The sequence below is a fragment of the Mustelus asterias genome, chromosome 20, assembly GCF_964213995.1.
Source record: "Mustelus asterias chromosome 20, sMusAst1.hap1.1, whole genome shotgun sequence".
In the NCBI taxonomy this organism is placed as follows: domain Eukaryota; kingdom Metazoa; phylum Chordata; class Chondrichthyes; order Carcharhiniformes; family Triakidae; genus Mustelus; species Mustelus asterias.
The window spans coordinates 971955-984454 of record NC_135820.1 but is presented as its reverse complement, the minus strand read 5'-3'; the positions used below and the strand labels follow the sequence as shown (position 1 = coordinate 984454).

At 52.4% G+C, this 12500-nt stretch overlaps 1 protein-coding gene across 2 annotated transcripts in view; it reads left to right on the top strand.

Annotated features, from left to right (window-relative positions):
- Window positions 1-12500, top strand: part of LOC144508363 (myelin-associated glycoprotein-like) — a 37361-nt gene that overhangs the window by 2893 nt on the left and 21968 nt on the right. For both annotated transcript variants that reach the window (XM_078236217.1, XM_078236216.1), the window contains exons 2-3: window positions 2370-2738; window positions 4676-4984. In XM_078236217.1, coding sequence (XP_078092343.1) covers window positions 2370-2738; window positions 4676-4984 — 678 coding nt within the window. The remainder of the gene's footprint in view (window positions 1-2369; window positions 2739-4675; window positions 4985-12500) is intronic.

Below are 12500 nucleotides of genomic sequence, written 5' to 3'. Positions count from 1 at the left end.
GCAGTTGCAACGAGACATAGATAGGATGCAAGACTGGGCGGAGAAGTGGCAGATGGACTTCAACCCAGATAAGTGTGAGGTGGTCCATTTTGGCAGGTCAAATAGGATGGAAGAATATAATATTAAGGGTAAGACGCTTGGCAGTGTGGAAGATCAGAAGGATCTTGGGGTCCGGGTTCATAGGACGCTCAAAGCAGCGTCGCAGGTAGAGGCTGTGGTTAAGAAGGCGTATGGAATACTGCCTTCATCAATAGAGGAATTGAGTTCAGAAATCGGGAGATAATGCTGCAGCTGTATAGGACCCTGATCAGACCCCACCTGGAGTACTGTGCCCAGTTCTGGTCGCCTCATTACAGAAAGGATGTGGGAGCCATAGAAAGGGTGCAGAGGAGATTTACGAGGATGTTGCCGGGATTGGGTGGTATGCCTTATGAGGATAGGTTGGGAGAGCCAGGTCTATTCTCCTTGGAGAGGCGAAGGATGAGGGGTGACCTGATAGAGGTGTATAAGATGTTGAGAGGTATTGATAGAGTGGATTCTCAGAGGCTTTTACCCAGGGCTGAAATGGTTGTCACGAGAGGCCACAGGTTTAGGGTGCTGGGGAGTAGGTACAGAGGAGATGTTAGGGGTACATTTTTCACTCAGAGGGTGGTGGGTACGTGGAATCGGCTGCCGGTCGTGGTGGTGGAAGCGGATTCGATTGAGTCTTTTAAGAGACTTTTGGATAGGTTCATGGAGGTGAGTAAGATAGAGGGTTATAGATGAGCCTAGAAGGTAAGGAAATTGTTCAGCGCAACTTGTGGGCCGAAGGCCCTGTTTGTGCTGTAGCTTTTCTATGTTCTATCCCAACTCTCTGTCTTCTATTAAATACAGTAAGAAGTTTCACAACACCAGGTTAAAGTCCAACAGGTTTATTTGGTAGCAAAAGCCACTCGCTTTCGGAACAGGCTGTTCCTTCGTCAGGTGGGTGGGAGTTCTGATCACAAACAGGGCACAAAGACACAAACTCAATTTACATGAATAATGATTGGAATGTGAGTCTTTACAGATAATCAAGTCTTAAAGGTACAGACAATGTGAGTGGAGAGAGGGTTAAGCACAGGTTAAAGAGATGTGTATTGTCTCCAGCCAGGACAGTTAGTGAGATTTTGCAAGCCCAGGCAAGTCGTGTGGGTTACAGATAATGTGTCATGAACCCAAGATCCCGGTTGAGGCCGTCCTCATGTGTGCGGAACTTGGCTATCAGTCTCTGCTCAGCGACTCTGCGCTGTCGTGTGTCGTCAAGGCCGCCTTGGAGAACGCTTACCCGAAGATCAGAGGCCGAATCCCCGTGACTTCTATTAAATAACCAATCCTCTTTCCATGTTAATAAATAACTAGAGTAAGACAGAGAGAGGGAGACCCACCGATAGTGCAGCACTCCCTCAGCACTGACCCTCTGACAGTGCAGCACTCCCTCAGTACTGACCCTCTGACAGTGTGGCACTCCCTCAGCACTGACCCTCTGACAGTGCAGCACTCCCTCAGTACTGACCCTCTGACAGTGCAGCACTCCCTCAGCACTGACCCTCTGACAGTGCGGCACTCCCTCAGTACTGACCCTCTGACAGTGCGTCACTCCCTCAGCACTGACCCTCTGACAGTGCGGCACTCCCTCAGTACTGACCCTCTGACAGTGCGTCACTCCCTCAGCACTGACCCTCTGACAGTGCAGCACTCCCTCAGTACTGACCCTCTGACAGTGCGGCACTCCCTCAGTACTGACCCTCTGACAGTGCGGCACTCCCTCAGTACTGACCCTCTGACAGTGCGGCACTCCCTCAGTACTGACCCTCTGACAGTGCGGCACTCCCTCAGCACTGATCCTCTGACAGTGCGGCACTCCCTCAGTACTGACCCTCTGACAGTGCGGCACTCCCTCAGCACTGACTCTCTGACAGTGCAGCACTCCCTCAGCACTGACCCTCTGACAGTGCGGCGCTCCCTCAGTACTGACCCTCTGACAGTGCGGCGCTCCCTCAGTACTGACCCCCTGACAGTGCGGCACTCCCTCAGCACTGACCCTCTGACAGTGCGGCACTCCCTCAGCACTGACCCTCTGACAGTGCGGCACTCCCTCAGCACTGACCCTCTGACAGTGCCACACTCTTTCCGCACTGACCATCTGACAGTGCGGCACTCGCTCTGTCCGAACTCTCATGTGGGTGAGTTTGGGTGTGAAGTCGACTGGGTCGATCAGCCAGGAATGTTCACGAGAGTCTGACACATTGGGAATCAGCGGGGAGACATTGTCCAGGGAATGGGAGAGTTTAAAGACGGGTTTTAATGAATGATGGATGATATGTTGATAAAATTTCCTTTCTTCCAAGGGGTCCTGTCGACAGAAACTAACTGGACTATAAATCTGCCGGAAGTACTGAGAGCACAGAATGGATTGTGTGTCATGATTCCGTGTAACTACACTCTCCCCAAGACACTCAACTCAACACAGCGACAAGAAGCTTGGTACAAGGATGATCAACTCTTCACTGAGGTGACGCTAAACCAGACCGACCAGAATTCCACACACCGGGATAACATATCCCAATCACAGCTCATCGGAAACTTCTCCCAACTCCAGTGTTCCCTTTTTCTGAACGGTATCAGTGATGAGGATAATGGGACGTACCAATTCATCATCCAACTTCTCGATCAGAACCAGACGTACAAAAGCAAACCTCTCACCTTAATCACTTCAGGTAAACTTAATTTGCTCAGATACAGAGTAAAGCTCCCTCTACACTGTCCCCATCAAACACTCCCAGGACAGGTACAGCACGGGGTTAGGTACAGAGTAACACTCCCTCTACACTGTCCCCCATCAAACACTCCCAGGACAGGTACAGCACGGGGTTAGATACAGAGCAATGCTCCCTCGACCCTGTCCCCCATCAAACACTCCCAGGACAGGTACAGCACGGGGTTAGATACAGAGTAAAGCTCCCTCTACGCTGTCCCCCATCAAACACTCCCAGGACAGGTACAGCACGGGGTTAGATACAGAGCAATGCTCCCTCGACCCTGTCCCCCATCAAACACTCCCAGGACAGGTACAGCACGGGGTTAGATACAGAGTAAAGCTCCCTCTACGCTGTCCCCCATCAAACACTCCCAGGACAGGTACAGCACGGGGTTAGATACAGAGTAAAGCTCCCTCTACACTGTCCCCCATCTAACACTCCCAGGACAGGTACAGCACGGGGTTAGATACAGAGTAAAGCTCCCTCTACACTGTCCCCCATCAAACACTCCCAGGACAGGTACAGCACGGGGTTAGATACAGAGTAAAGCTCCCTCTACACTGTCCTCACACGGTTAGAGAGAGGGTAATTTGAGTTAGTTGAATGGGGCCTCCTCCTGTTCCTGTGTAACAGGCACGAGGGGCTGAATGGCCTCCTCCTGTTCCTGTGCAACAGGCTCGAGGGGCTGAATGGGGCCTCCTCCTGTTCCTGTGTAACAGGCTCGAGGGGCTGAATGGGGCCTCCTCCTGTTCCTGTGTAACAGGCTCGAGGGGCTGAATGGCCTCCTCCTGTTCCTGTGTAACAGGCTCGAGGGGCTGAATGGCCTCCTCCTGTTCCTGTGTAACAGGCTCGAGGGGCTGAATGGGGCCTCCTCCTGTTCCTGTGTAACAGGCTCGAGGGGCTGAATGGCCTCCTCCTGTTCCTGTGTAACAGGCTCGAGGGGCTGAATGGGGCCTCCTCCTGTTCCTGTGTAACAGGCTCGAGGGGCTGAATGGCCTCCTCCTGTTCCTGTGTAACAGGCTCGAGGGGCTGAATGAGGCCTCCTCCTGTTCCTGTGTAACAGGCTCGAGGGGCTGAATGGCCTCCTCCTGTTCCTGTGTAACAGGCTCGAGGGGCTGAATGGGGTCTCCTCCTGTTCCTGTGTAACAGGCTCGAGGGGCTGAATGGGGCCTCCTCCTGTTCCTGTGTAACAGGCTCGAGGGGCTGAATGGCCTCCTCCTGTTCCTGTGTAACAGGCTCGAGGGGCTGAATGGGGCCTCCTCCTGTTCCTGTGTAACAGGCTCGAGGGGCTGAATGGCCTCCTCCTGTTCCTGTGTAACAGGCTCGAGGGGCTGAATGGGGCCTCCTCCTGTTCCTGTGTAACAGGCTCGAGGGGCTGAATGGCCTCCTCCTGTTCCTGTGTAACAGGCTCGAGGGGCTGAATGAGGCCTCCTCCTGTTCCTATGTAACAGGCTCGAGGGGCTGAATGGCCTCCTCCTGTTCCTGTGTAACAGGCTCGAGGGGCTGAATGGGGTCTCCTCCTGTTCCTGTGTAACAGGCTCGAGGGGCTGAATGGGGCCTCCTCCTGTTCCTGTGTAACAGGCTCGAGGGGCTGAATGGCCTCCTCCTGTTCCTGTGTAACAGGCTCGAGGGGCTGAATGGCCTCCTCCTGTTCCTGTGTAACAGGCTCGAGGGGCTGAATGGGGTCTCCTCCTGTTCCTGTGTAACAGGCTCGAGGGGCTGAATGGGGCCTCCTCCTGTTCCTGTGTAACAGGCTCGAGGGGCTGAATGGCCTCCTCCTGTTCCTGTGTAACAGGCTCGAGGGGCTGAATGGCCTCCTCCTGTTCCTGTGTAACAGGCTCGAGGGGCTGAATGGCTCCGATTTTTAACTCTGTGTTTTCTCTTCTTGCTGCCAGATTTGGAGTTGAAACCTAACATTTCCGCATCTTTTCCGATGGTGGAGAACAAGCTGAGCGTTCTGACCTGTTCCTTCCTCCACCCGTGCCCCGGAATGGGACCCAGCCTGACGTGGGCGAATGTCTCGGGGTTAAATACATCCAGTGCCGTCAATCAGACTGACTGGAGCAACAGCAGTGAGCTCTCCTCCACCACCTCCCTCAGCTTCCTCCCGACTGCGGGGGATCACAACACGACAGTGAGTTGTCACGCTCACTATCCTGTCTCCAACGCCCAATCTTCACAGACCTTCCTCCTGGATGTTCAATGTAAGTGTCAGCTCGACTGGACCTCATTCTAGTTCCCAGATTCGACTATCTGTCCAGGGGTGCACCCAACTCCCCTCCTCCGACCCACACCAACACGCACCCTCTCACCCATCATCCTCCCCTCTCATTCACACAACCCTCCCTATCTCTGTAACATTCCCCAGCCCCTACACCCTTCCCTATCTCTGTAACCCCCTCCCTATCTCTGTAACCCCCTCCGCCCCTACACCCCTCCCTATCTCTGTAACATTCCCCAGCCCCTACACCCTTCCCTATCTCTGTAACCCCCTCCCTATCTCTGTAACCCCCTCCAGCCCCTACACCCCTCCCTATCTCTGTAACCTCCTCCAGCCCCTACACCCCCTCCCTATCTCTGTAACATTCCCCAGCCCCTACACCCCTCCCTATCTCTGTAACCTCCTCCCTATCTCTGTAACCCTCTCCAGCTCCTACACCCCCTCCCTATCTCTGTAACCCCCTCCAGCCCCTACACCCCTCCCTAGCTCTGTAACCTCCTCCCGATCTCTGTAACCCTCTCCAGCCCCTACACCCCCTCCCTATCTCTGTAACCTGCTCCAGCCCCTACACCCCCTCCCTATCTCTGTAACCCCCTCCCTATCTCTGTAACCCTCTCCAGCCCCTACACCCCCTCCCTATCTCTGTAACCTGCTCCAGCCCCTACACCCCCTCCCTATCTCTGTAACCCCCTCCAGCCCCTACACCCCCTCCCTATCTCTGTAACCCCCTACACCCCCTCCCTATCTCTGTAACCTCCTCCAGCCCCTACACCCCCTCCCTATCTCTGTAACCTCCTTCAGCCCCTATACCCCTCCCTATCTCTGTAACCTTCTCCAGCCCCTACACCCCTCCCTATCTCTGTAACCCCCTCCAGCCCCTACACCCACTCCCTATCTCTGTAACCCCCTACACCCCCTCCCTATCTCTGTAACCTCCTCCAGCCCCTACACCCCCTCCCTATCTCTGTAACCTCCTTCAGCCCCTACACCCCCTCCCTATCTCTGTAACCCCCTCCCTATCTCTGTAACCCCCTCCAGCCCCTACACCCCTCCCTATCTCTGTAACCTCCTCCAGCCCCTACACCCCCTCCCTATCTCTGTAACCTCCTTCAGCCCCTACACCCCTCCCTATCTTTGTAACCTGCTCCAGCCCCTACACCCCCTCCCTATCTCTGCAATCCCCTCCAGCCCCAACACCCCCTCCCTATCTCTGTAACCTCCTCCAGCCCCTACACCCCCTCCCTATCTCTGCAACCCCCTCCAGCCCCTACACCCCTCCCTATCTCTGCAACCCCCTCCAGCCCCTACACCACTCCCTATCTCTGTAACCTCCTCCAGCCCCTACACCCCCTCCCTATCTCTGTAACCTCCTCCAGTCCCTACATCCCTCCCTATCTCTGTAACCTTCTCCAGCCCCTACACCCCCTCCCTATCTCTGTAACCTCCTCCAGCCCCTACACCCCCTCCCTATCTCTGTAACCTCCTCCAGCCCCTACGCCCCCTCCCTATCTCTGCAACCCCCTCCAGCCCCTACACCGCTCCCTATCTCTGTAACCCCCTCCAGCCCCTACACCCCTCCCTATCTCTGTAACCCCCTCCAGCCCCTACACCCCTCCCTATCTCTGTAACCTTCTCCAGCCCCTACACCCCCTCCCTATCTCTGTAACCTTCTCCAGCCCCTCCAACTCTCCGGGTTCCCTGTGTTCCTCCAGTTGCGATTGCTTCATCCACGCTGGAACAGATCTGCATCCGCTGTGCTGATTCTGACGAAGAACTTTGTAATTCTTAATTAGCAAAAATAATCGTAGGATTTGGGGGTGGCTGGGCCAGCAGCTATTGTCCATCCTTACTTGCCCTGGGAGGGCAGTTCACATTGCTGTGGCTCTGGAGTCACATGTAGGCCAGACCGGGTAAGGACAGCAGATTTCCTTCCCTGAAGGGAACCAGATGGGTTTTCCCGACAATCGACAATGGGTTACCAGTTCCAGATATTTTTTATTGAATTCAAATTCCACCATCTGCCGTGGCGGGATTCGAACCCAGGTCCCCGGAACATTAGCTGGGTTTCTGGATTAATAGTCTGGCGGTAATACACCGGGCCATCACCTCCCCTAATTGTGGGTTTAGCAGCAAGTGTTACAGTGTAATTTTTGAATATTATATCACAACTGGGAGAAAGCTCGAAGGGAAGGTCGAGCGAGTTGAGGATTTTATTCTCGAGTGAAGGAGGCTGATGGCGTGACCAAGTAGCGGTCTTTAAATTATGAAACACACACCCACAGTTTCCCTTTTATCCTTCTGGCTTGTAACTTCCTCAAACAACTCCAATACACACAGTCAACAGGATTTCCCAGTCACTTAACTGTGTTGACTCTGACTAATTGTATTGCAATATTCGCAAATCGCTCCCACGGGGAGTGGGGGAGAATGTGGGACTCGCTCCCACGGGGAGTGGGGGAGAATGTGGGACTCGCTCCCACGGGGAGTGGGGAGAATGTGGGACTCGCTCCCACGGGGAGTGGGGAGAATGTGGGACTCGCTCCCACGGGGAGTGGGGGAGAATGTGGGACTCGCTCCCACGGGGAGTGGGGAGAATGTGGGACTCGCTCCCACGGGGAGTGGGGAGAATGTGGGACTCGCTCCCACGGGGAGTGGGGAGAATGTGGGACTCGCTCCCACGGGGAGTGGGGAGAATGTGGGACTCGCTCCCACGGGGAGAATGTGGGACTCGCTCCCACGGGGAGAATGTGGGACTCGCTCCCACGGGGAGTGGGGAGAATGTGGGACTCGCTCCCACGGGGAGTGGTGAGAATGTGGGACTCGCTCCCACAGGGAGTGGTTGAGGTGAATAGTATCGATGTGTTTAAGGGGGGAACTGGATAAACATATGATGTGTACATACAAAGGAACAAACAAATTTGAAGCAGGTGTAGGCCACTCTGCCCCTTAACCGTGCTATCCCATTCAATATGTTGATGGAAAATCTGATTTTGGTTTGCACCTTATTTTCATGTCTACCTCCAATAGCCTTTGACCCCCTTCTTAATCAAGAATCTATCTAATTCTATCTGCAGTATATTCAGTGACACCACTTTCAGGGAAGAACATTCCGGAGACTCAGAACAGTTTCAGGGAATCAAATTCTCCTCAACTCCCTCTTAAAATATAGATTCCTTCTTTATAAGCCGTGCGCCCTGGTTCCAGTCTCTCCCATCAAGAAGAAAACTTTCCCTCCCTCTCTGACTTGATTTGATTTGATGTATTATTGTCACATGTATTAACATACAGTGAAAAGTATTGTTTCTTGTGTGCTATACAGACAAAGCATACCGTTCATAGAGAAGGAAAGGAGAGAGTGCAGAATGTAGTGTTACAGTCATAGCTAGGGTGTAGAGAAAGATCAACTTAATGCGAGGTAGGTCCATTCAAAAGTCTGACAGCAGCAGGGAAGAAGCTGTTCTTGAGTCGGTTGGTACGTGACCTCAGACTTTTGTATCTTTTTCCCGACAGAAGAAGGTGGAAGAGAGAATGTCCGGGGTGCGTGGGGTCCTTAATTATGCTGGCTGCTTTGCCATGGCAGCGGGAAGTGTAGACAGAGTCAATGGATGGGAGGCTGGTTTGCGTGATGGATTGGGCTACATTCACAGCCTTTTGTAGTTTCTTGCGGTCTTGGGCAGAGCAGGAGCCCAGACCAAGCTGTGATACAACCAGAAAGAATGCTTTCTATGGTGCATCTGTACAAGTTGGAGAGAGTAAAAGTCAATATAAGGAAGGTCCATTTAAAAGGCTACACCTGGAGTACTGTGTACAGTTTTGGTCTCCTTACTTGAGAAAGGATATACTGGCACTGGAGGGGGTGCAGAGGAGATTCACGAGGTTGATTCCAGAGTTGAGAGGGTTGGCTTCTGAGGAGAGACTGAGTAGACTGGGGCGTACTCATTGGAATTCAGAAGAATGAGGGGAGATCTTATGGAAAAATATAAGATTATGAAGGGAATAGATAAGATAGAAGCAGGGAAGTTGTTTCCACTGGCGGGTGAAACTAGAACCAGAGGGCATGGCCTCAAAATAAGGGGAAGCAGATTTCGGACTGAGTTGAGGAGGAACTTCTTCACACAAAGGGTTGTGAATGTCTGGAATTCCCTGCCCAGTGAAGCAGTTGAGGCGACCTCATTGAATGTTTTTAAGGCAAGGATAGATAAATTTTTGAACAGTAAAGGAATTAAGGGTTACGGTGAGCGGGCAGGTAAGTGGAGCTGCGTCCAGGAAAAGATCAGCCATGATCTTATTGAATGGCGGAGCAGGCTCGAGGGGCCAGATGGCCGACTCCTGCTCCTAGTTCTTATGTAAAAGTCTGACAGCAGCAGGGAAGAAGCTGTTCTTGAGTCGGTTGGGACGTGACCTCAGACTTTTGTATCTTTTTCCCGATGGGAGAAAGTGGAAGAGAGAATGTCCGGGGTGCGTGGGGTCTTTGATTATGCCGGCTGCTTTTTCCGAGGCAGCGGGAAGTGTAGACAGAGCCAATGGATGGCCAATGACTTAGATGAAGGGGTCGGACATGCGATTGGCTGAATCTGTCAATGACAAAGGTCAAGCGGGAAAGTAAATGATGAAGGGGACGTGGGAGGTCGGCGGAAGGGATTTGGTGAGGTGATGCGAGTGGGAAAAGATGTGACAGTCGGAGATAAAGATGAGCTTATCCATGTGGTAGGAAGAAGAGAAAAGCAGCAAGTTATTTTAAAGGGACAGAGATTGCAGGATTCTGAAATCCAGAGGGATCTGGGCGTCCTGGGACATGAAGTTACGTCTGCAGGAGCAGCGGCTGATTAGGAAGGCAAATGGAACGTTGGTGTTTATGTAAAGGGGGATGAAATATAGAAGTCAGGATGTTTTTTGCGACAGTTGTACAGGACGTGGGTGGGACAAAACTCTGAGGTCACGTACCAACCGACTCAAGAGCAGCTTCTTCCCTGTTGCTGTGAGACTTTTGAATGGACCTACCTCGCATTAAGTTGATCTTTCTCTACACCCTAGCTATGACTGTAACACTACATTCTGCACCCTCTCCTTTCCCTCTCTATGAACGGTATGCTTTGTCTGTATAGCGCGCAAAAAAACAATACTTTTCACTGTATGTTAATACATGTGACAATAATAAATCAAATGGAATTAAAAAGCCCGTGCCTAAAATAGTGTTTGCAGTCTTGGTTTCTTATTCAAGGAACGACACAACTACATTAGAAGCAGTTCAGAGAATGTCGACTCAACTCATTCCTGGGTTGAAGGAGGCTTGTGTCTTACGGGGAGCGATTTGAGCGAGTTGGGACCTGTAACACATTGGGGTTTAGCAGAACGAGAGGTGATCTGATTGAAACATATCCAATTCTGAGAGGGGAGGAGGTACTTTTCCAGATGCACCATAGAAAGCATTCTTTCTGGGTGTATCACAGCTTGGTCTGGGGCTCCTGCTCTGCCCAAGACCGCAAGGAACTGCAAAAGGTCGTGAATGTAGCCCAATCCATCACGCAAACCAGCCTCCCATCCATTGACTCTGTCTACACTTCCCCCCCAAATAGTTAAGACCCCAGCACTGATCCCTGTGGAACCCCACTCGTTAAAGCATGCCAACGCAAATTAACCCATTTATGCCCACTCTCTGCTTCCTGTTCCCGAACCAATCCTCTAAACATGCCAATATGTTACTCCCTCGCCATCATCTCTTAAGTTAGGGGAGTGTCCAAGGCCCAACAATCTTCAGCTGCTTCATCAATGACCTTCCCTCCATCATAAGGTCAGAGTGGGGATGTTCGCTGATTATTGCACAATGTTCAGCACCATTTGCCACTCCTCAGATACTGAAGCAGTCCATGTTCAAACGCAGCAAGATCTGGACAATATCCAGGCTCGGGCTGACAAGTGGCAAATAACATTCACGCCTCACACATGCCAGGCAATGACCATCACCAATAAGAGACACTCTAACCACCGCCCCTTAACATTCAGTGGTGTTACCATCACTGAATCCCCCACTGTAAACATCCTGGGGGTCACCATCACTGAATCCCCCACTATCAACATCCTGGGGGTTACCATCACTGAATCCCCCACTGTCAACATCCTGGGGGTCACCATCACTGAAACCCCCACTATCAACATCCTGGGGGTTCCCATCACTGAATCCCCCACTATCAACATCCTGGGGGTTCCCATCACTGAATCCCCCACTATCAACATCCTGGGGGTTACCATCGACCAGAAACTGAGCTGGACCCAGCCGTATAAATACTGTGGCTCCCAGAGCAGGTCAGAGGCTGGGAATCCTGCGGAGAGTAACTCACCTCCTGACTCCCCAAAGCCTGTCCACCATCTACAAGGCACAAGTCAGGAGTGTGATGGAACACTCCCCACTCGCCTGGATGGGTGCGGCTCCAACAACACTCGAGAAGCTCGACCCCATCCAGGACAAAGCAGCCCCGCTCGATCGACACGCTAACCACAAACACTCACTCCCTCCCCCACCGACGCACAGTGACAGCCGTGTGTACCATCTACAAGATGCACTGCAGCAACTCACCAAGGCTCCTTAGGCAGCACCTTCCAAACCCACCACCTCTACCATCTAGAAGGACAAGGGCAGCAGATACCTGGGAACGCCCCCACCTGGAGGCTCCCCTCCGAGTCACTCACCATCCCGACTTGGAAATATATCGTCCGTTCCTTCAGTCGCTGGGGTCAAAATCCTGGAATTCCCTCCCGAACGGCATTGTGGGTCAACCCACAGAACATGGACTGCAGCGATTCAAGAAGGCAGCTCACCAACACCTTCTCAAGGGCAACTAGGGATGGACAATAAATGCTGGCCCAGCCAGCGATGCCGTTTCCCACAAACAAATTTTTAAAAAGTTGTGTGTTAATCTCGATGTGGCACCTTGATAAAGTCCCTTTGGAAACCCACAGGAACCACATCGACAGGTCCCCCTTTATTTATGTTGCGAGTGACTTCTTCATAGAGACTCAACACAATACATAACCATGATATCTCTGTCATGAAGCCCTGTTGTCTCTGCCAGATTGTATCGGGATTTTGTAAATATCTCGTTCTACCCGAGGACAGATTGTTGAGCGAACTGACCTGTAGATTCCTGCTCTGTGCGTCCCTCCCTTCTCAAATACAACAGCTACATTTGTGAATTGACGATCTGCTGGGAGCAGGTCCGAGCAACTTCTCTCTGGGAAGGAGAAGGCTGAGGGGGTGACCCGATCGAGGGCTTTACAATTCTGAAAGGGTTTCGATAGGGTCGATGGAGAGAAGATATTTCCCCGTGTGTGGGGGAGAGACCAGAACGAGGGGGCCATCGATATGTGACAGTCACTAATAAATCCAATGGGGAGTTCAGGAGAAAATTCCTTACCCAGAGAGTGGGGGGGAATGTGGGACTCGCTCCCACGGGGAGAATGTGGGACTCGCTCCCACGGGGAGTGGGGGAATGTGGGACTCG